This window comes from Parus major, chromosome 14 (assembly GCF_001522545.3).
Source record: "Parus major isolate Abel chromosome 14, Parus_major1.1, whole genome shotgun sequence".
Lineage (NCBI taxonomy): Eukaryota > Metazoa > Chordata > Aves > Passeriformes > Paridae > Parus > Parus major.
In genome coordinates this window covers 8,443,442-8,463,854 of record NC_031783.1, presented here as the reverse complement: position 1 = coordinate 8,463,854, position 20,413 = coordinate 8,443,442, and the positions used below count along the sequence as shown (strand labels likewise).

Sequence of the window (20,413 nt, the reverse complement as noted above, 5' to 3'; positions counted from 1 at the left end):
TAACACTAAAAACTGCTTCAACAGAAGAGAAACCAGCCCTATTCAGTACTGATCCACTAGTAATGGTTGAGAGGGGCATTATCTTCCCTGTTCTATCAGTACAAGGCAAATGGGGGAGGCCATTTCCTCCAGGGAACCAGGGCTGTGTTAGAGACACAGGAAGAAGGGAACAATGTCCAAGATTTGCATTTGCTGAAGGGCTCAGTACATTGCTCCCTTGTGAGCCGGCCAAGAGCGACAGCACATGAATCCTTGTGATTCATCCTTCCCCCTGGTCTACCTCTCTGTATCCAGCACGGCACAGAGAACTCTGTGTGTTTATTTATACACAAAAAGGTCTTTACTTGGTACTGTAGTATTTGGGTGTTTGGCTCAGGCTCCCAAGATGGAACAGGGGTACAGACTGATCTGTTGAATCAGTATTTGCTACTTTTCTGCCAGACTGCTGGGTGACCTTGGGCAGTTTACAGCAACTTCACCTCTCACCACCTCAGTTTCTGTAAAATTATCCTGCTTAACGCTGAATGGAGTGTAGCTGTCAAGTGATGCAAGGGCAGGGTATGTTGTTTACATGTGACTCAAATAATGCCAGTGCCTAAAACCTGAAAGCAGCAAGATAGAGAAATTGAGAAAGAAAAGGACAGAGATGTGAAATTGCTCCTCCGCCTCAGCTTTTCTCTGCCTGCTGCCCTTCCTAAACACAGGCAAGTATAGTCCAACCCCACCATCCAATTTACTCCATGTCAACCATGCTGAGAAGTTCAGGTTACCCCCCAGGGCATCATAAATGACAGGTAAATAAGCCCATCCATTTTAGAAAGAATCTCTTCAAAGGTTACAGTTCTGCTGTGCTGAAGAGCACACGTTTCAGGGCAGGTATTTCCCTTTGGAAGGCTCTGAATATGGAAACCTGGCAAGAAGGGCAGGTGCTCAGGAAGGACACATTCGAGGCACTCCCTGCTGCTGATGCCATGTCAGCTGTGGCTGCCCAGACTGTTGTTAGTGGTTTAAGTGGCAGCATAACCCAGGGATGCAGGGGTGTACAATCCAGGGATGCAGGGGTGTACAATCCAGGGATGCAGGGGAGTATAACCCAGGGATGCAGGGGTGTATAACCCAGGGATGCAGGGGTGTATAACCCAGGGATGCAGGGGTGTACAATCCAGGGATGCAGGGGTGTACAATCCAGGGATGCAGGGGAGTATAACCCAGGGATGCGTGACATGGTGAGGCTGCCAGTCATGGACATGTCTGGCTGTTGAACAGGCTCATGAGTTTCTGCTGCTCATGAACATCCTATACCGAAGCTTTTCCTCCTAGAAATAACTCCTCCTGGAGTTTGTAGGAAGCCCTGTCTAAGGGTTATGACTGTCTCAGGGTTGAACTGTGGAGAAGCTGAAAAGCAGGACACCAGCTGGCCGGGGGGCAGGAGGCAGACACGGAGCAGTGCCCAGCATCGCCTTTGCAGGACCTCCTGCGCTCGCAGGGGCTGATCCTGCGTGTGAAGTGTCACTTGCACAGCACACAGGGTCCTTCCGAGTATCTTTTTAGCTGTTGTCTCGAGCTGTGACAGGACTGAAGCTGCATCTGGAGAAGGTTTGAACGTATCTAGCCCCTTTCAAAATCCGCCGTTGTCAGAGGGTGAAAACCCCCTCACCTCTGCAGTCCCACACCTGGCCATAGGTGTGTCCGTGCCCAGCCTGCCCGGGAGGGGGTTCCCAACCCTTGCTCCCGCACTCATTTGCGGAGACAGGAGCAGGCAGGAATGCCGGTCCGTGTGCCTGCTCCCGGCCCGCGCTGTGTCCTGCCCTCCTGTCACCCGAGCACGTAGGGCTGCGGCCATGCCCGTGTCCCCCGTGCCAGCCCGCGCTCCCAGCGCCGCTACGTGCCCGGCCGCACACGCTGCGCGGTGTGACGGGAGCGGAGCGGGAGCTGCGAGTGTGAGGACGTGTAGCGTGTGTTTGAGGGAGTGTGAGCAGTGTGTGTGTGTGAGCAGTGTGTGTGAGCAGTGTGTGTGTGTGTGAGCAGTGTGTGTGAGCAGTGTGTGTGTAAGTGTGCGCCTTCCCCCGGGAGCCGGGCAGCCCCGCGCGGCCACAGCGCCGCTGTCGCTGTCCCCAGGGTCCCCTGCCCCGCCGAGCGGAGCCGGGCCGGGCAGTGCGGAGCCGTGCCCGAGCGGGGCGGGGCGGTGGGAGGGGGTTGGCCGCGGGCCGTGCGCGGGGGAGCGGCGGGGGCAGACACCGCTCCGCTCCGCTCCGCACGGCGCGCACCGGGGCCAGCGCTCCATGAGCCGCCGCGGGGGCGGTCGGCGCTGCGCTCGCTCCCCGCCGCGGAGCCGCCGCGCCGCCGGAGCCGGGATGTGACTTGCGGAGGGCTGGCGGACACAGCTGCCCCGCCGCCCTCGGCCGCAGCAGACAGCGGGTGAGCCGGCGGGGGGACGGCGGCCCCGGACCGGCTCCGGGGGTACGCCCGGGGTAACGCTGCGGGCCAGGGGAGCGTAGCGGAGCCGCTCGCCCGGCTCTCTGCGCCCTGCGCTGCCCGCAGAATTAGCTCGGTGGCTGCCAGCAGACAACAGGATGGATATAGGAATCCTGGGGGGGATTAGACGGGATATAGGGCAGGACGAGGGGGGGAGGGCTCCGAGCAGGGGGCTGCGCTGCGGGGAGCGGGGCGGAAGGCTGGCGAGGAGGGCAGTGGAGTTCGGAGGGGATTGGGAAGAAGAGCGGGGACGGGCGGGGGAGGAAGAGACGGAAAAAAGAAACCGAAGAGAGAAATGGGTGAAGGGACAAAAGAGCGGAGGCTGAAGCGGGATAGGTAGCGTCCAGGAGGAGGAGGTTGCAGGCGGATTAAGGCGAGCCCGGAGCGGAGGCAGCCGCGCACCGGCCGCACGGAGGGGCCGCTTGGCCTCGCACCGCGGTTGTACGCGGGGCACTTGCAGCCAAGCCCGGCACCTCATCGCATTCCCCAGCGGGAGCTCAAGGGCAGTGACAGGGAAGAGGCCGAGAGGGAAGAAGAGCCTTTTGTTGGCCCCTGGCCGCCGCGGTCCGGTCCCGGGAGCTCGGGCTGGCTGCGGGTGCGCAGCAGTTTGCTCTCTAGTTAATAAAAGCCCTGTCTCTGTGTTACCTCTTCGCAAAGCCACGCAGAGAGGGTTTAGCATTTACGTGAAACCTTTGTTTACACCTGCCTTTAATGTTTATCCCACGGCTAACAGGATTTCCTGCGTGCTGAACCCAAACACCCAGCTTGGTGATGAGCGCTAGTACCGAGTAGCTGTTTAACGGGGATACCCGGCTGCTTACCGGCTGGGAATATCGGGGTTGAGGTATTGTCTCGCTAAATCAGGAGAAATCAGGTGACAGAACACATCTGCTAGGAGGCTATGACATGAATAGAAACAGTCTTAGAATTAGCAAAGAAAATAAAAACAGTTGATTACTGGCATTGATTGCTGTGGGTTGTGAATTCAACACCAGCACTATGGTTAGGAGTACCTAGGCACACGTGATGCACAGATTCTGGTCAAAGGGAATTGAGCTCCTAGAAAATTAGAAAGATAATTTCTTAGGGTTTTCAGCGTCACAAAGTATTTCTAAATGAAAGCAATATTTTTTCTAGATGTCCTTTTTGGAGTGGGATCTTGCCTTCTGTAACCACGAGGCTGTAACAGAGCATGATGTGTATCTAATGCAGGGGCTGTCAAAATCACTGCTGTAGTTTTGCCTACAAAGCACAATTGCACTATTAATTATTATTCTGGAAATACACACATCTTTTGAGTAGTCTGATCTCAGCTTGGCTGTTGCTGCTCTGTTATCAGTCCTGGAGCTCATTCTTCAGTTCTGATCAAAAGCAGCTGGCAGAGATCCTGTGTTGTGATTAATTCCTCACTCACTCGCATCTCTCCACAACACTTGGTGGTGGGGGTGGTTTTCTTTTGGAAATTGCACAGTGAGCCAGTCTTCTGCCTGTGTGGCAGAGCAGGTTACTATTTGTGCCACTATTGCTTATATTTACTAGTTTGTTTTTCTTCTCTGCATGCATGAATGCATCTCCCTGTGTCAGTTGACTAACGTTTGAACTCCAGGTCCAGGAGCAGATAATGCATCTAACCATGAATAGCCCAACCTTAAATCTTTGCACAATTACAGTTTTTTTTCTCTATATATATTCTGTAGCAGCATACAGCCGTGTCTTTTTGATCCCTTTGCAAGCTTTGGTCAGAAGACTTTAGCTACAGAAAGCCTCATTGATTTTTAACCATGACAACTTTTTGATGACAACTGTGAGATTTTCTGTTTCTGCTTAGTTGCTTGTAATTGTAGTTTGTACCCGCTGGGGCAGCTTTGTGTCTGCAATTTCTGTAGTGACTCTATGCCAGATAATGTAATGAAGGGGATCTCACTGTAGAAAACAGTGGAGCTATTACAGCTGTCATTGAGAGCAGATTTTGAGCCAAAAATTGAGTACTGGATTTGAAGCTGTCCTGCTAATTGTTTGCTGCTTTTGCCTAAAATGTGTAAGGCTTATTGATCAGAATATTGATTGTAAATGTTCCTGATTGCTCTGGTTTCAGGTATGTTGCCTTAATGGCTTTACCAAAATAAAATTTTGGAGAGGAATCTTGGGGGGGGGGGGGGTAAAAAAATCTCAAGTTGCCTTTCTTCTCTTTTTCATTGGAGTATGCAGGGGATGCTGCTGAGTGTATCTGTGCTGGAATGTTTCTGTGGCATTCCTGTGTTACTGTAGTTCTCTGGCAGCAGAAGTGCCAGCCCAATAGAGCGCTATTGTTACTACTGTGAGGTTGCATAACTTTAGTAAGAGCTAATCTAGACATACAGAGGTAAAAATACTCTTCCTCTACAGTTACTGATTTAAGTAACAAGAATGTGTAGTAAAATTTTACTGTAAAATATCAAGAGGCACAGAACTCTGCCATCCTACCCACTGCACAGGCTTGAGGAAGATGCTGTCTTAATAAAACCCCCATAATGAGGTCTTTTTTTTTTTCCTTTTTTTCTTTTTTTCCCCAGAAACAACTTTTTTGGAAAAAACTTCACAGTTTTCCCTTAAAATGATTGATTCTATGATTCTATGGTTTTAGCTAAGGTTGTGATATTCATTTGCCAAACTTGTGTGTTGTAATGCAGTGTTTTCCCTTGTTTTTACAACTGTCAGTGTTCAGTGCTGAGTATAAGCACTAGAAAGAGGATTTTTTTTTTTGGCTGGTAATGTCTCAGGGGGTAAATTATTAATATTGCCTGGTTTTACCCAGTTAGGCAGAAATGGATAGTAAACAGGTTAAAAACAAACTGCTTTGTTGATAGCAGTTAGGAGGAAAATTCCTTCTTTGGAGACTTCAAGCCCTGCTTGCCAACTTTGGTCTGGGCAGGATCTAGTGTTTAGTGAGACTGACATTGGGTAGGAAATTATTTCACACCAGGAATAATTGTCAGCAGTCCTAGAGATTTCTTGGTCAGTCCTGTGGCTGTCTAGCACCTTTCTAAGAGGGCCACTGATTATGTCCTATCCACTTTCCCAAAAGTAGGAAGTAACTTGGGAAAATTCCTCTTAAGTTGAACATCTCTATATTTCAGAATACATATTCTGAATTCTGAATATATTTTGAATATATTTTGTCACAGCTTAACTCCCCCTTTCCAAAACTAACCATTTCTTCATGGAGGGGGAAATACTCAAATTCATTAACCCTCCCTTCCCCCTCCCAAACACTTCCAAATAGGAAGAGGAAACAAATGATGGCCTGACAATATGACTGCTTACCCATGCAGCACAATCTCCATGGAAACAGACTGTCCTAGAATAGCTCAATCACATGAGGGTTACATGACATGAATAAAGTAACCAGAAAACTGGAAAATATCTTAGAACTGGGGATACTCACACTTCATTCATTAACCCTCAGGTCTTAGGAGAGTAGCTAATAAACAAAGCTACTATTGAAAGCAATTTGGTTCATGCTTATCATAATTTGTAAGTGATGGGATAGTGGAAAATTAGCATGACCCTCACTTCAGGGCTGTTTATTGTTTCTAGTTTGGGTGACATTTAGAGTGAATTTTGAGTCATTTTCCACATGACCTCCTACTTCTTGAAATGGTATCACTGGTTTGGAGCATTACCTTAGCAGCTCCCAGGGGATTTCCCCCCTTTGTGTCAGCAGGCACTGACCATTTCACACTCTTTAGGACATTTCAAACACTCTAAAGAGGAAATTCACTAGTTGCAATAGGAATTGACTGCGCATAAAAGGAGTCAGAGAACTATCTTCGGAATGTTTTCTTCTAGTTAATTATGTACTCAAAGGGCAAGGGGATTTATTGAGCGTATAGTCAATACAAAAATGAATATATTTCACTGATGGTTGGTTTTCTGTCTGTATAGTCAGTGTTTTTAACGTGGGTGTTGCGACAGAGTCATTGAAGAACCTGTTACACAAATCAGATATAAACAAGTCTATATTCTACCAATTTCCCATAAAGTAAATTGCAGATAGGTAGAAAACAAATAATTTGTCCTTAGCAGGTCATTGCAACATTAGAACATTGCAGCCTTTCCAATAGTGCAAAGATTCATTTCTGTGGGCTGGCAGAGACTGCCCATTACCCATTTCCTGTTTGTCCAAGCCCAGATCACATTATTTGTCACAGCTTCCACTTCTGAGATGAAGGTTTGGAATGGGATGTTTTGTATCCTGTGTGAGTGAAGACCACTGAGTTATTACACATTTATATTGGCACTTTTACTGTCTTGGTGCCCCTAATAGGAAACATCATAAGCTTCATCATCTCTCTCTTGATAGAGGCTGAAAATGGCCATTGGTCATTACACTGGTTTAACATTGGTTTGAAGATTCAGATCCTTGAGATTTAACTTTGGTCATTGCAGGACTGTAAAGCACAGGATTGTAATGCATGAGAAAATCCAGAGTTCTCAGCTCTAAGAGACGCAGTACAGTTTCAGACAATCTGTGTAAATAGATTTTGTGTTGGTTATGACCAATTGTGCTCAATGCAACATTGCACTGCTACTTTAAATTATTTTCAACTCTCATTAGAGTTTTCATTAAGAGCAGTTCTAATCTACAAAATCTCTTTGGACAGGTAACCAGTTAGGGCTGTTGTATGGCATACAAAAGAGCTCCTGATGGTTTCTCTGCTTTTCATTTTGCTTCCTAAACATGTCCCATGTGCTGTGTGACTCACATTGACTAACATTACTGCCTGCTTATGTGGTGCTTTTCTTCCTCATGGTCATACAGTACAAGTGGGAGTCTGAAATGCTCCTCACATCAATGAAAATCCTGCTGGAACCTGCAGCACTGACTGCTAGTGAAGGTTAACAGAGTCAGGTTTCATATCTGCTCCACGCAGTGTTTACTCCAGCCTGCCCTTACAGGGCGGCTGGGGCTGAGGCAGACTGGGAGTTAAAGGTTACATTTTTTAACAATCTCCTTTGCTGTGCTATGTTTAATAAAAGCAAATGCCATAATGTGTGTTTTCAAAGCACCTAACCCATGTTCTTCCTAAAACTAAGCTGGGACTTGTCTAGGCTTTTGGTTCTGATGGTCAAGTGGGATGTGTTGTGTTCCATTGTCCACTCTCTGGATGCAAGAAAGTGATGCTCTGGTTTTTGTTATTTGTTTCCTTTGAATGGCTTTGGACTGGCAAAGAAGCACAGTGAAGCATTCATTTTTGATTAGTTGATTGATGACACTGCATGTGTGCAGCATTGTCACAGAATATGGGATTTTTCTAGACTACCATTTCCAAATGCAATCTAATATCTGGGCTTTGGAAGAGGATGAAAGAAGTGAATATGATAACTGCCTATTGACTGAGCATGAAAACATTTATTTATTTTTTTAAGAATGTAAAGTGTTTATTTTCCTTGGATTGCTTTATCCTTTAAAAAGTAATAATGTAAAAAATGGTTTTGCCTTTGCCTTTGTTCCAGTAAAAGGAACAAGGCTGTGGGACAGTGTAATTGTGATATAGCTTAACACCTGCAGCAAGCCCACTGCAACTTAACCATGCTTTAAACACCTTGACTTGAATGCGATATTACATTTAAACAGGTAGTAAGTGTCTAAGTATTGCAGATAATGTAATATTTGCAACAGGATACATATTTTTTTTCTGGCTGTGTTTTAAACCATTTGCAGGGTCAGAGTTTGGAAATGATGTTTTCAATCTGTGCAAACAGAGCAATGAGTCATTTTGCATTCTGAGTACAACAGGCAAAAGCAGCTTTTGGGAGGGCAGTGAAGGGGGCTGGGGGGAGGCTGTGCCAGCTGCAAATCCAGTGCAAAAACTGTAAACGTGGGCTACTGAAACAAGCTGGGCTTCAGAGGCTGTCAAATCCTCCAAACTCAGCTCTAGCTAAACAAATATTTTGTTGTCTCAGAGAGAAAAATGAAAACCTACCCAGCCATTGGTTTCTTCCTCCTCTTCGTGATCAGCTATGGCTCTTCAGAAAACTCCAGCACTCCTCGAGGGTGTGGACTGGATCTCCTCCCTCAGTACGTTTACCTGTGTGACCTGGATGCCATCTGGGGAATCGTTCTGGAGGCGGTGGCAGGTGCAGGTGTGCTGACCACATTACTGCTGATGCTGATTCTGCTGGTGAGGCTCCCCTTCATCAAGGACAAAGAGAAGAAGAGCCCCCTGGGAACACATTTCCTCTTTCTCTTTGGGACTCTGGGACTGTTTGGGCTGACATTTGCTTTCATCATCCAGGAAGATGAAATGGTGTGCTCTACCCGAAGGTTTCTGTGGGGAGTTATCTTTGCTTTGTGCTTCTCGTGCTTGCTAGCTCAAGCCTGGAGACTTCGCAGACTCGTTCGCCATGGGAAGAGCCCCTCTGGCTGGCACCTGGCTGGGGTGGCCATCTGCCTGATGCTGGTGCAGGTCATCATCGCAACCGAGTGGCTGATCCTGACCATTGTCAGAGATAACAAGCTGGCCTGCAGCTACGAACCGATGGATTTTGCCATGGCTTCCATTTACGTTATGTTCCTGATGGTATTTACCATGGGATTTTCGTTTTTCACTCTCTGTGGGAAGTTTAAGAAATGGAAGAAAAACGGAGTATGCCTCATTATAACCCTTTTTTTTTCCATTCTGATTTGGGTAGCCTGGATGACTATGTACCTCTTCGGTAACGCCGAGCTCCAGAGACGAGACAAATGGAGTGATCCCACTCTGGCTATTGCTCTGGTGTCCAGTGGTTGGGTGTTTGTTATTTTTCATGCCATCCCAGAGGTCCACTGTACCATCCTTCCATCACAGCAGGAAAACACACCCAATTATTTTGATACTTCACAGCCAAGGATGCGTGAAACCGCTTTTGAGGAAGATATACAGCTTCCTCGGAGCTACATGGAAAATAAAGCCTTTTCAATGGATGAACATAATGCAGGTAAGAATTGGCTATAAAGGACTGTATTTTTTGGTAATGTCAAGAAGACTCTCTGTATGAGGCATTTTTCAGGTGTTGAAAACAAAGGTCATGATAAATACAATAATTTTCACACTACACCTTGTTCCCTTTTACAATTTTCACTTAGATCATCTAGTGAGGGAGAAAATGAAAAAAATGCAGATAATATAAATGTTAGGTTAAAATTATTTTTCTGCATGTTGATTTTCCTTTGAAAAAGTGAACAATTTCAAATGCAAAGCTAACACCAAAAGAATAAAAAAAGTCATTGTGGAAAAAATAACCGTTATTTTAAATAATTTAAATAACATTTTTTTGTAATTAGCAGTTACGAACATTTAATACAAAATATTTTCCCAGAACCTCAAGAAAATGATTAAGTGGTCTATGTTACAAATTGCTCAGCCACTTAAGTAACTAAATAATTATTATTAGTTATATTTCCATTAAACTGGATTTAGTGCCACTTTGTGTTCCCTGTGGGGGAAAAGAATGCCAAGTGGCTTATGGACAGTTCAAAGACAGCCTTTGTTCTGAAGGCTTGAATGTCTGAGGTTTCATGGAGGTTTCGAGGTAATTTGCCTTCCTTGTTGTAGAATGATGTGTGATGACACATCATTAAAATTTGCAGTGGAAATGTTTTTGAGTGATTGCTGAAAGGACCAGCAACAACTTCAGAGATCCAAAGCCTTGCTGAACGTTTAACCCGTGTCAGAAATCCCAGGGACACCTCTGTGAGCAGCAGTGGGAAGCAGGAGCCCTTGGTGTCCTTAGGAGGGATGTGGTCTGGTGCTGCCCCACACCTGGATAAGGATTTTGTTACAAGTCACCCTGATTTTTACTCACTCTAACTGAGAAGAATACTGGCCTGCTATCCCAGGCTGCAGTTGCCACATTGCTCTGGCAGCCCCTGAAAGAAGGCTTAGGGCACATGGTCCCTTCACCTTCTTATTCATCTTTATGTGTCTTTGATTTCCTCTGGGTTTGATGTTTCCCCGGGAGGAAAACAGCACTTTTGTTTGGCACAACCTTGGGTCAGGAAGGCATTTTTTCCTCCCAAGTTTTTTAGCAGGAACTTTAAAGGTCTCCTTCTAGTGGGGAGTTTGTTCTATGAGAAGATACCATAAGGGCAGTGGTAAAAATAATCACATGAATAAAAGAATGGTTGTTATTATTAATGTTCCAAAGCAAGAGGCAGTTGCACTATGGACTGTTAAAACCACTCTCTTTTTTTCTGTGGTGGTTTTACTTTTACTGTCCTCCATCCCCCATTAAATTAATTTCATAGTAAAGTACTGCAGTGGCTTCAGTGAAGCTATTTCTGGCTAAGGCAGATCTAAGAACAAAATTGGATCTTCCACTCTGTATCATTCCCATTCATGGATGCATTTTAAAAAAAGAACTGGAAGCGCCTTTTTGATCTAATCGTTCAGTAATTAAGTTTTTTTGTGAAATGGATAGATAAATGATAGCTACAAAACCATTATACTGTCTATTATAGTTCAATTTATGTTCTGTTTTAATCTATCTGAATTATAATACAATACAAAATAGATTTCCTTATCTGATGCCCTTATTAAAGTATACCATAATAAATGCCTGTCATTCCTATTCCTGTGGCATATAGGAATTTTTACTACATCAAAACAGATTAAATATTCTTTTGCAGCAGTATTTAAGGGCTAGCTTGGGACAGCAGGGTTTAAAGACAAAACTTAGTAGCATGGTAGAGCCTTAAATACAGGCAATAATAACCGAGTCACTAAGTCTGATCCCAGTGCTGATGGTTGTCAGTGGCACCTTAAACATCATTTAAACAGCATATTAATCTGGGATTTAAATATTTATATGATAGGTTGAAATATCTCTTTAGAAGAGCTTTTTTTATAGGTGTGCCTTCTAAAATTATAATAAAGTATTTAGAAAACCTGGACAAAGAGCAGTTGACTGAGTTCTCTGTGCTCTCTGGAAAGGCAGTGCACACCAGTAGGGAAACCCCTATAGCCAGAGCGAATTTGCTTTAAACAAGAGAAATCTGGATGCGGAATGTAGAATGTTACAGCTGTCAGGAAACCCAAGCAGCTCTGGTATCATTAAATTTCATTTAATAATTTCTAGTGCTACCAGTCACCGTCACAGCCAATGCCTAAAAACAAAGTGAACAAAATTTAGAACATGTTAAAAAGAGGCTTTGATACATTTACTTGAATATCCTCAGTACTGCTTGTTTTTTACCTATACATATGCTATGCAAATGGATTTATTTAATAGTAATGTAAAAAGTACAAGGAAAAATGGTAAAAATGGTGTGAGAAAAAAATCCAAAATAGTATTTTGTCTACAAACTTTGTCAGAGATTCTCATGTCAAAAAAAGCATAGATGTGTGAAATAATAGGGAAAGAAAATTTAGCAATATGAGTTTAAATTTACTGGCTCTTTAAGATAGCTTTGAAATGACTGTGTATGTTTTGTGTAAATATTCTGTATAAATATTTTAATGATGGTGTGCATGATAAAGATTCTTTTTCTGTCTGTGTGTACTAGCAACTACCACTGCAATTGTGTGTTTATCACACAAGAAGTAGTCAATAGAAGTAGTCAAATAGAAAAAAAAGTTACTGACCTTGAGATGGTTAAATATCTAATAAAAAAATACTTAGTTCCAGTTTAGGCATTTTCATAATTTTTTCTCCCAGTGTTCTACAAAAATATGTAATTTTCAAACAGAGAGCAAGTGAGGGTCTATATGTATCTGAAGTCAACAGCTGAGCATTTGCAGGGTGGAATTTCTTGAATTTCCATGCTAAATCAATACTATTCTTCATCTTGGTGCACAACTCCCAAAGAGAGGAGTAGCAGTGGATAGAGGACAGCATATGGCAGTAGGATCCATTTAAATCTTCTACACAGAGCAACTACATTGGAGATAAATCCTGGCTTCATTAAAGTCAGTGTTGAAATTCTCTAAAATAAACTTCAGCTCATTCATTATTACAGCCAGAGACTGTAGAATTGTAATTTGAATTAAATCTAAGAGAAGTTCTTGCCCCAGGTGCCTGAACTGGGCATGTTTCTGTTTAGCAGCTGACAGATGAGTATTGCCCATTGTGACCATGCACAACGTGTGGATAAATGAGCTCTGTTCCCTGGCCACGTCTGAGTTCAGTGAAGTCATTATTTACCCTCAAAATTAAAGAGGGAGTTTGGATGTGCCAATCCCCAGACTGCTTTAGAGAGAGCAGCATGTCCCTCACTATGTATATCTCATTCAGAATTTACATCTTGAACCCAAACTTGTACTAAAATTAGTGTGGAGACTGATTTATTCCTGATTTAAACATCCAAAAGGACAATCAGTATCTTCCCTTTGGCTTCAGTGATTTGCCATGTTTAAGCTATTCGAAAGCAGTATTTATTCCATCTTTCTAGTTTCTCAGAGTAAATATAATCTGAAACATCTGGAAAATCCTTATATGCTAGTCATGCTGAAGTAATGCTCAGGGGGTTGTGAGCATTGCTTGCTGGCTTGAGCAAGGCTTTGGATCCCTGTCCACCGAGTTTGATAGAAAGCAAAATGTAACACATTTCACTTAACCCCACAGTACCCAGACCAAAACATGGAGCAACTTTGCAAAATGCATTGTTCAGGACACATCACAGGTTTGGTGACTGAAGACATTGTGCTCCCACTGAAATGAGATTAAGCAAGCTTCAGAAATTGGGTTCCTTTTTTTCCCCTCTCTAGCAAACAGTTCATTTAATGTAAATCTGATTCTTCTGAGATCCGTTCCCAAAATGTAAGAGAAACAGCTGTTCAAAAGCAACATGGAAGTTAAATCAGTGGCAAAGTTCCCAATAACTAAACTGGAAGGAAGATACTCTGTGATTGCACAGCTTTTCTTGTGTTCTAAGAGTGATCTCTCTTTTCCAAACACAGCGCTAAGAACGGCAGGATTTCGAAACGGCAGTTTGGGAAGCCGGCCTAGTGCTCCTTTTAGAAGCAATGTTTATCAGCCAACTGAGATGGCAGTTGTGCTAAATGGTGGGACTGTAAGTATCAAAATGTGATGATTTAAGAAATCTTTGAAATGCACTGATATATACAACCATTACTAATTGAAAAACCTGCTTTAGCTTATTCACAGCAGGGGGAAAGCTATAAATGAAAATTTAAGGCAGCAAATATGCATGTAATGCTTCCCTTCCCTCTAGAAAATATGTAATTAACAAGTATTTTGCATTTGTTTACTTGGCTATTCACATTTTGCAGTGCAGCTTCAGTGAACCAAGTTTTTTTGTGAGACAACATATTCAATGGCCCTTTCAAATTAAATTTGTGTTAAGGTATTTAACATAACTATTAAGTGACACCATTTCTGACCTGATTTCTTTCAAGATGGTGTGAGTCACACAGATGTTTTCAGGCAGAACATTAAAAAATTATGCAGATGATGGTGGTCTCTCATATATTCCGTTTTCTTGTAAAATAAAAAATAATTCTTTGTAATTTACAGATTTGTACATCTTTTGAAAAGGGATCCATAAGAGAAGAATATAGAATATTTTAATGTTAATAGTATCAATTTTTCTTCCTTAGACAATGGTTTGGCATGTCATTCTTTGATAGACCTGTATTTTTGCAGCCTGGTTGTTGTAAAATTGGTTTAGTGATGCCAAACGGACTTTACAAATGTTTTTCACATTATGTCTAATTTTCACTTAAGACATTTCATATAGCAGACATTATGTTGAAAAAGAAGACTTTTCATCCCCACATTTTTCATGCATATCTACATGCTTCTTAAAAATCTACTCATGAGCTGGTTTGTACTCATGTGAGTTGGGTTTTCTTTCTTTTGAATCATGAGCTGATTCCATAACTCAACCTCTACATTTAAAACCAAATAATGAACTGATTGCAGGTCTGGTTTTGTTTTTAAGTAAGTAGAGTTTTGGCTGATTTTAGTGAACAAGAGGGACTAAATACAAGAATTCTCCTGTGTGGGTAAGATTGTGAAGCACGTCAACTTGAGTAAAATGAAAAGGCTTGGCTTTGCTGTCAGTAATGGATTGCATCCTTCAGATGTTTGAATTCATCTCTGCCTGTTTTCTGATACCAGAATGTGCAGCTCAGGGAGAAGGCAGTTAAGGGATGAGAAGCTTGAAAATTTGGGTTTTTTTGTTTGTTTTGCTTTGTTCTGAGTCAGATACAAAGCTCATGTGTATATATGTAGTCATAGTTTTACGGAGAGATAAATGCACTGTATGGGAGGAAGATGAGTTTCTTTTTATCACTTTGCTCTAGAACTATCATTTGGAAAGCTCTCATGTAGCATGATAACACTGGTTTTTGAACACTCCAGATCTCTCAGTTATGGGTTTATTATCCTTATTTCCAGATACCAACTGCTCCGCCAAGTTACACTGGACGACACCTCTGGTGAAAAGCTGTAGGCTGTAGAGAATAAGAATCCTTGTTGCAGATGTTGTTCCCTGGCAGTGTGTCTTTGAGGGAAGGAATCCATAACAGTACCAGAACAAAGCAACAAAACCTCCAGGATTTTTCTAAATCTGCCTAAATGTGAACACCATTGAACGGAGAATTGCAAAAATAAAATCGTAAAACTAAATCTGAATCTAATTTAAAACAGAAGTAGGCACACCTTAAATTGGCAGAGGGGATATTGTATTCTGAAGCGTAAGATACTCTCTTGTCTGTAATTCGTGTGCCAGGCAAGCCTGATTTTGGTGGTTGGCAGTTGCTTGCAAAATACCCTCCTCTCACCTAAACTTAATTCATGTTGCCACGAGAGATTGCAGCTACAGTGTGAAAACACGCAGGATTTTTCCCCATTTTGCTCCTTTTCCTGTCATTTCCCACGTCACGAGAAGTCCCTTGTTTGCTCCTCCCTAGCTGTGCTGTGCAGTCACTCGGCATGGTGTGTAGTCAGACACGGTCCCTGTGGCGGCTCAGTCCCCGGTGCTCTGTGGCTGAAGCTCTGCTCTCCAGAAGCCGCCCAAGGAGGGCAGTTGTGGAGGGATGGGGTACGAGGGTACCACGGTGACCTGTCCCACGCGTGGGCCGGGCACAGCCGCTCCCGGTACCGGCCTCGAGCGGGGGGCGAGCAGAGAGCCCGCGGCTCCCGCAGGCCAAGCCGCTCCTCGGAGGATGAGTTTGTGGAGGGCTTGGTTGGGAGAGGAGGTGCCTGGCGGTGCTGCTGGAGGGAGGAAGGGAGGCTCCTGAGGCCGGCCCGGGGCGCTGCCTGGGCCGGGATCCCGGGCAGCAGAGGGGGAGCCCCGGCCGCTGGCCCAGCCCGGTGCCCCGGACCGCAGTTGTTCGTGCGTTTCAATGTGGTTGTGCATTTTAGTGCCTAGAGAGTAGAATCTCTGTGCTGGAAGTGGTTTGTTGTTGTTTTTGTTTTATTTAAGGTGGTTTCTTCCCCGCTCCTTCCCATCCATTTTCTTGAGTTGATATAAGGCAGACTTTTCAAAGCTTTTCATCTTTGTTTTCTTCGGGTTATTTAAGCGGTTCCCATTGCCCATTTGTTGTGCCATGGTTTTTCATTATGTTCGAGCAATCATTCCTTTCTTTAACATTTAATACATATCGGACATTGAAAACATCACTGTATCCTCACTGTTTGGCCAATGTTAATCTTAGCTTTCCTCAATACTAAAAGCTAATTGTTTTTACTTGAAGGTATAGGAAACATATAACAATTAAACTTTGCATATGCTGTAATAAAAATATATATTTTCAAACTAAAAAAAGAATTAAAATGTACAAATAACTGAATAGCTTAGTAGCTTCACAGAGAGAAGTTACTTGCTGTATACTGCAGAAGAAAGAAGCTTTTTATTTTTCAAGAGTCTTCCTGATTCCTCATGTACCTCCATTTCTACTGAATTAGGAACCTAGTCCTGCAGACTTGTACTCCCACCAGTAGTCCCATCGACACCAGTAGGTCTACGTACAGGTACAGAGGCTGCAAGGCCAGTCCCTAAGTGTTGCACACAGATATATGTGTATATATATATATGGAAAAGTATATATCACCATTCTTGCCATGATCATCTTATGGGGTTTTATTTCAAAGCCCTTCTCCTCCAGAAGCAATGTTTTTCTGTCATGCATGAGTGAAGGAGTATGTCAGCTCCCCCCTGCCCTCCCCTCCTTGAGGCAAAGGAAGCATGTGCTTGTTTTAGGGATCCTTTATTTCATTTTCTATGTAACTAGATGGCCTTAGTAACCAAGTAGGGTAGGGGTGGATATTGCATGCTATCCAGTGACTTAGAAATACATTTTGCTTGTTATGAGCAGAGCTTTGATCAAATAAGATAATATTTAAAATAATGATCGCCACCCAAAGGACACGTAATTTGGAACAATAAAAAAAACTATTACTATAATTTGCCTGCAGAATTTTACTTTTAAAAAGCAGTTTAAAAAAATCCCTCATAAAACTCTTATCATAAAAACATATAAGATGACCATGGCATAAATGGTAGGACAGCTTTCTTTTAAAAAGTTTATCATGCTACAACCAAGACTTATGAATTATAATACACATTCTACAGACCTTTGACAAAATCTACACAAGACACAGTTATCTTAAGAAACTTTATTTTTCTTTTTCTAGATGTGACTGAATTGATAGAGTTCCCAATCCTGCTTCTGATGAAGTTGTTTGGAATTTCAGGGCTTATGCAAAGATACAGCCAGATTTTACAAACCGCTATTCACATGACTAGTCTCGCTGGGTTAGTCATGTGGACTATTCACTGAATTAAAAATTAGCAGGATTGGGTTTAATGTGTGGTGGTGAAAGTGTGGCAATAGATTTAGGGGTGTCTTTATTTTCCAACTTTATCCAATTAGTAGTGAGCAACTTTTTTTTTGTAAGTCACTAGTCTGTGATGTAAAATGCCCCAAAATAAAACTGTAATTGAAGAAAGGCACCTTTATGTTAACTTACATTTTTGTTACAGTATTTACTTTTGCCTTTTTTGAAAGTTTGCTGGAATGTAGAGCATCTGTGAACAACATGAATAAGTAAGCACAAGCCTTTCACAGTTCTCCTAATTATAATTAGCTTTTATACTATAAAAGCTACTATGTTGTCCCTTGATGGTTATGTGCTCATGATGTTTCCATGCAGAAAAATGAAATCACAAAGAATCTGACAAAAGCATTTATTACCAAAACAAGTTTTATAATGACTGGCTTTTGATAAATGGCAGGAAAAGCATTCAAAGTTACACAGATCCTGGTCTGCTTTCAGATGGGTTGAGGGTGTTTGACACTTGCCAGAAAATAATGTAGCATCTTCAGAAGAACACTCTCAATACATCCAGCTGTTTCTATAAACAAGGTACATGAAATACTATAGAATTAGCTGTTTCTGCTTCTAGTCTAAACACAGGCATCTTGTTTGGCTTTGTTTGAGCTTGATGCCTTGGGTCTAACCAAAGGCCATACAAAAGGGAGCATTGTAGCTTTTATAATAAAACAATTGGATTATTCTACCAACTTACAGGATTACAAAGCAGGTGCTTTTTATTAATTGATGAGAGCTAAAGCTCATTTTTGATAGATAATATATATTTATTAAATGTATTAACGTGTGTTTTATAACGTACCCTTTTTTCCGCTGATTGTTGCATACTGGTATCTTATTAAGTACATCTTTAAAGGATTTTCAAGACAATCAATGTGTACCATGATGACTGTACATAAGTATACAAAACTACAAAGGTTGTAAAGCATGGGCAAATGTTTTATTTTCAAAATGCTGTTCTTAATGAGAATAAAGGCTTTACTATTTACTTACAATGTTTGTGTCCACTTGGTTTTAAAATCACACCGATTTTTTCCATTGCAGTGAGCAGTGCTACCAACAGAATTGCCCCTTGGTGCAGTTCCTCAATATAAGCAGAGTTAAACTGAAGGAAAGGGCTTCTAAACCACATTCCTCCACCTTTGGCCACGTTCCCACACTTACCCTTAGCTCTGGCACCTATCAAACAAAGAGTGAGCCAGTCAAGGAGTTCAGCAGCCAAACTCTTAACACAAAAGGGATATTTTTTTTCCCCTGTTGGCTCAGCAGTTTCCTGTTCTGGTTCAATTGCTTGTGCTTGTGAAAAGGAGGAGACAGGAGAATACAGCTGGGCTTGAAGAGTGCAGGATGAGAGTTTTTTCTTCAAATGGTTTGATTTTCCAGATCTGGAACTATCATCACCAACTAGGAAAAAATGCAAGGGGTGGGTCGGTGTAACAGTGAAGACAAAGTCTGTGCAAGTGATGGAAGAAATCCATGTGGAACCACAGCAAGTACTAGAGACCACCCCTGTTTTATTAGGTGCTCAGTTAAAACAACTACACCTTTGACTTACATGGAATTATTTGTAGTTCTGCTACTATCTTCTCTAACTGTGAAATTATAAAGACATAAATAGGACTGTGCTCGACAGGTCTAAGTTAAAAAAATAATAAAGGTTCCTTAGCAAGGGGCCCAATCTGATTTTTACTGTGCTTGGACCTGAAAAAAGTAAGTAGCCAGCATAAGATTGCTGAAAATGCTGACACTGGGATCTTAATTCTACACTTTCTCAGCACATGTGCAAAGTGGTAACAAAAGGGCCTTTGACTTTTCTTCCTTGCAGAAATGCAGAGCAACCCCAGCTCTCATTGCCTTCCATTGGAAGTGCAGAGGCACAGTGTTTCTGCAAATCTGTCCATTCTGAACAGAGCCAGGAGTTGTGTAAATTGTCACAGCTCTGCAGGAGTCAGAGAAATCCAGTTTATGATAAATGAAGATTTAACACTTGCCTACATGTGAGTAGAACCCCATTTAATTTCATCCAGAGTTTTGTTCCTTTCAGAAAAGGTTTTAAGTGAGCATTCAGGAACACAAGATAAACACAGATTCAACATTTTTGGCTAGATGTATGCCATTCCATCTGTTTTAACAGAATTGTGCTCACTTAGACTAAGACTGAATTTTGTCTTGGCTTGCTGGGTCCTTACATAACCTGCCTTTGATTTACAATACATCACATGTAAAACTTTAATGCTAAAAGTGTTTCTAAGTCAGTATCACAAAGTCCATGAGCTCTGTGCTTTGCAATTTTAGTGAGGAAATTAAAATTGAGATGTTGAAGGGTTTTGTGTACGTTAGTCCAGCTCTTCTGATTTGCTTCCCACTGCAACCATACAAAAAAAAATTAAATTAACAAGCACAGAAACAAAAAAGAAAACATCCATACTTCCACAGCAAATACTGTGTTGTTCAATAAATAAATAAAAATCCCCTGCCCAACTCAAAAAGTGTATTTCTTCTTTGTATGGCATTTTTCCTCATGTTTTGACACAGCTTCAGCACTCAGATACTTGCACATAGTTCTCCGTGGCAGCTGTGGGAGTTGTGCATGTGTGGCTGAGAGCAGAGCTGTTTGCTAAGAAGTCACTGGATTGTTAAAAAAAAAAAAAAAATTGAAAGCAGCTCTTTGAGGTTTTTGCTTTGAAGAATTTTCAATTAAAAGTCAGTGATGAAGTCATACAATTCACCTAGCATATAAATATATTTTTGTCATTTAGGACAACAAGCAAGGTCAATAAAGAATAGTTTTTCTATGTCTCAGTGGAAAGAAGAATGTTATCCATGTGATTGCAAAGGGTCTGCCAAATGGGAAAAATCAGTCAAACAAAGAGCACAGGGTTGCTTGCTGGAGTAAACAATTCTAAATGAACAAAAGCTCTACATAAAAGTAAAATGTCCCACCCCCTAGTGAAAGCTGTTTTCAAAGCTCTGTATTCTTTCAGAATGTTGTAATACAGATTAACCTAATGTTTTTCTTCTGCTGATACAACAGTCTGGTTTCTCATTCTATTTGTGTGATTTCAGCTATCTTATTCTGGTTTTGATATTTTTGATTTTTACAAAGTGCCGTTCAACT

The 20,413-nt window shown here is 42.3% G+C and overlaps 2 protein-coding genes across 2 annotated transcripts in view; one reads left to right on the top strand and one right to left on the bottom strand.

Annotated features, from left to right (window-relative positions):
• The first annotated feature begins 2,217 nt into the window (after positions 1-2,217).
• Positions 2,218-18,290, top strand: GPRC5B (G protein-coupled receptor class C group 5 member B). Its single transcript, XM_015643202.2, has 4 exons — positions 2,218-2,418; positions 8,422-9,435; positions 13,395-13,507; positions 14,857-18,290. The coding sequence occupies exons 2-4, from the start codon at positions 8,430-8,432 to the stop codon at positions 14,899-14,901; spliced, it is 1,164 nt and encodes a 387-aa protein (XP_015498688.1). The 5' UTR covers positions 2,218-2,418; positions 8,422-8,429; the 3' UTR covers positions 14,902-18,290.
• IQCK (IQ motif containing K) overlaps positions 17,637-20,413 on the bottom strand; it is a 36,946-nt gene continuing 34,169 nt past the window's right edge. Inside the window, exon 9 of the mRNA XM_015643204.3 lies at positions 17,637-19,660. Coding sequence (XP_015498690.1) covers positions 19,632-19,660 — 29 coding nt within the window. The 3' untranslated portion in view covers positions 17,637-19,631. The remainder of the gene's footprint in view (positions 19,661-20,413) is intronic.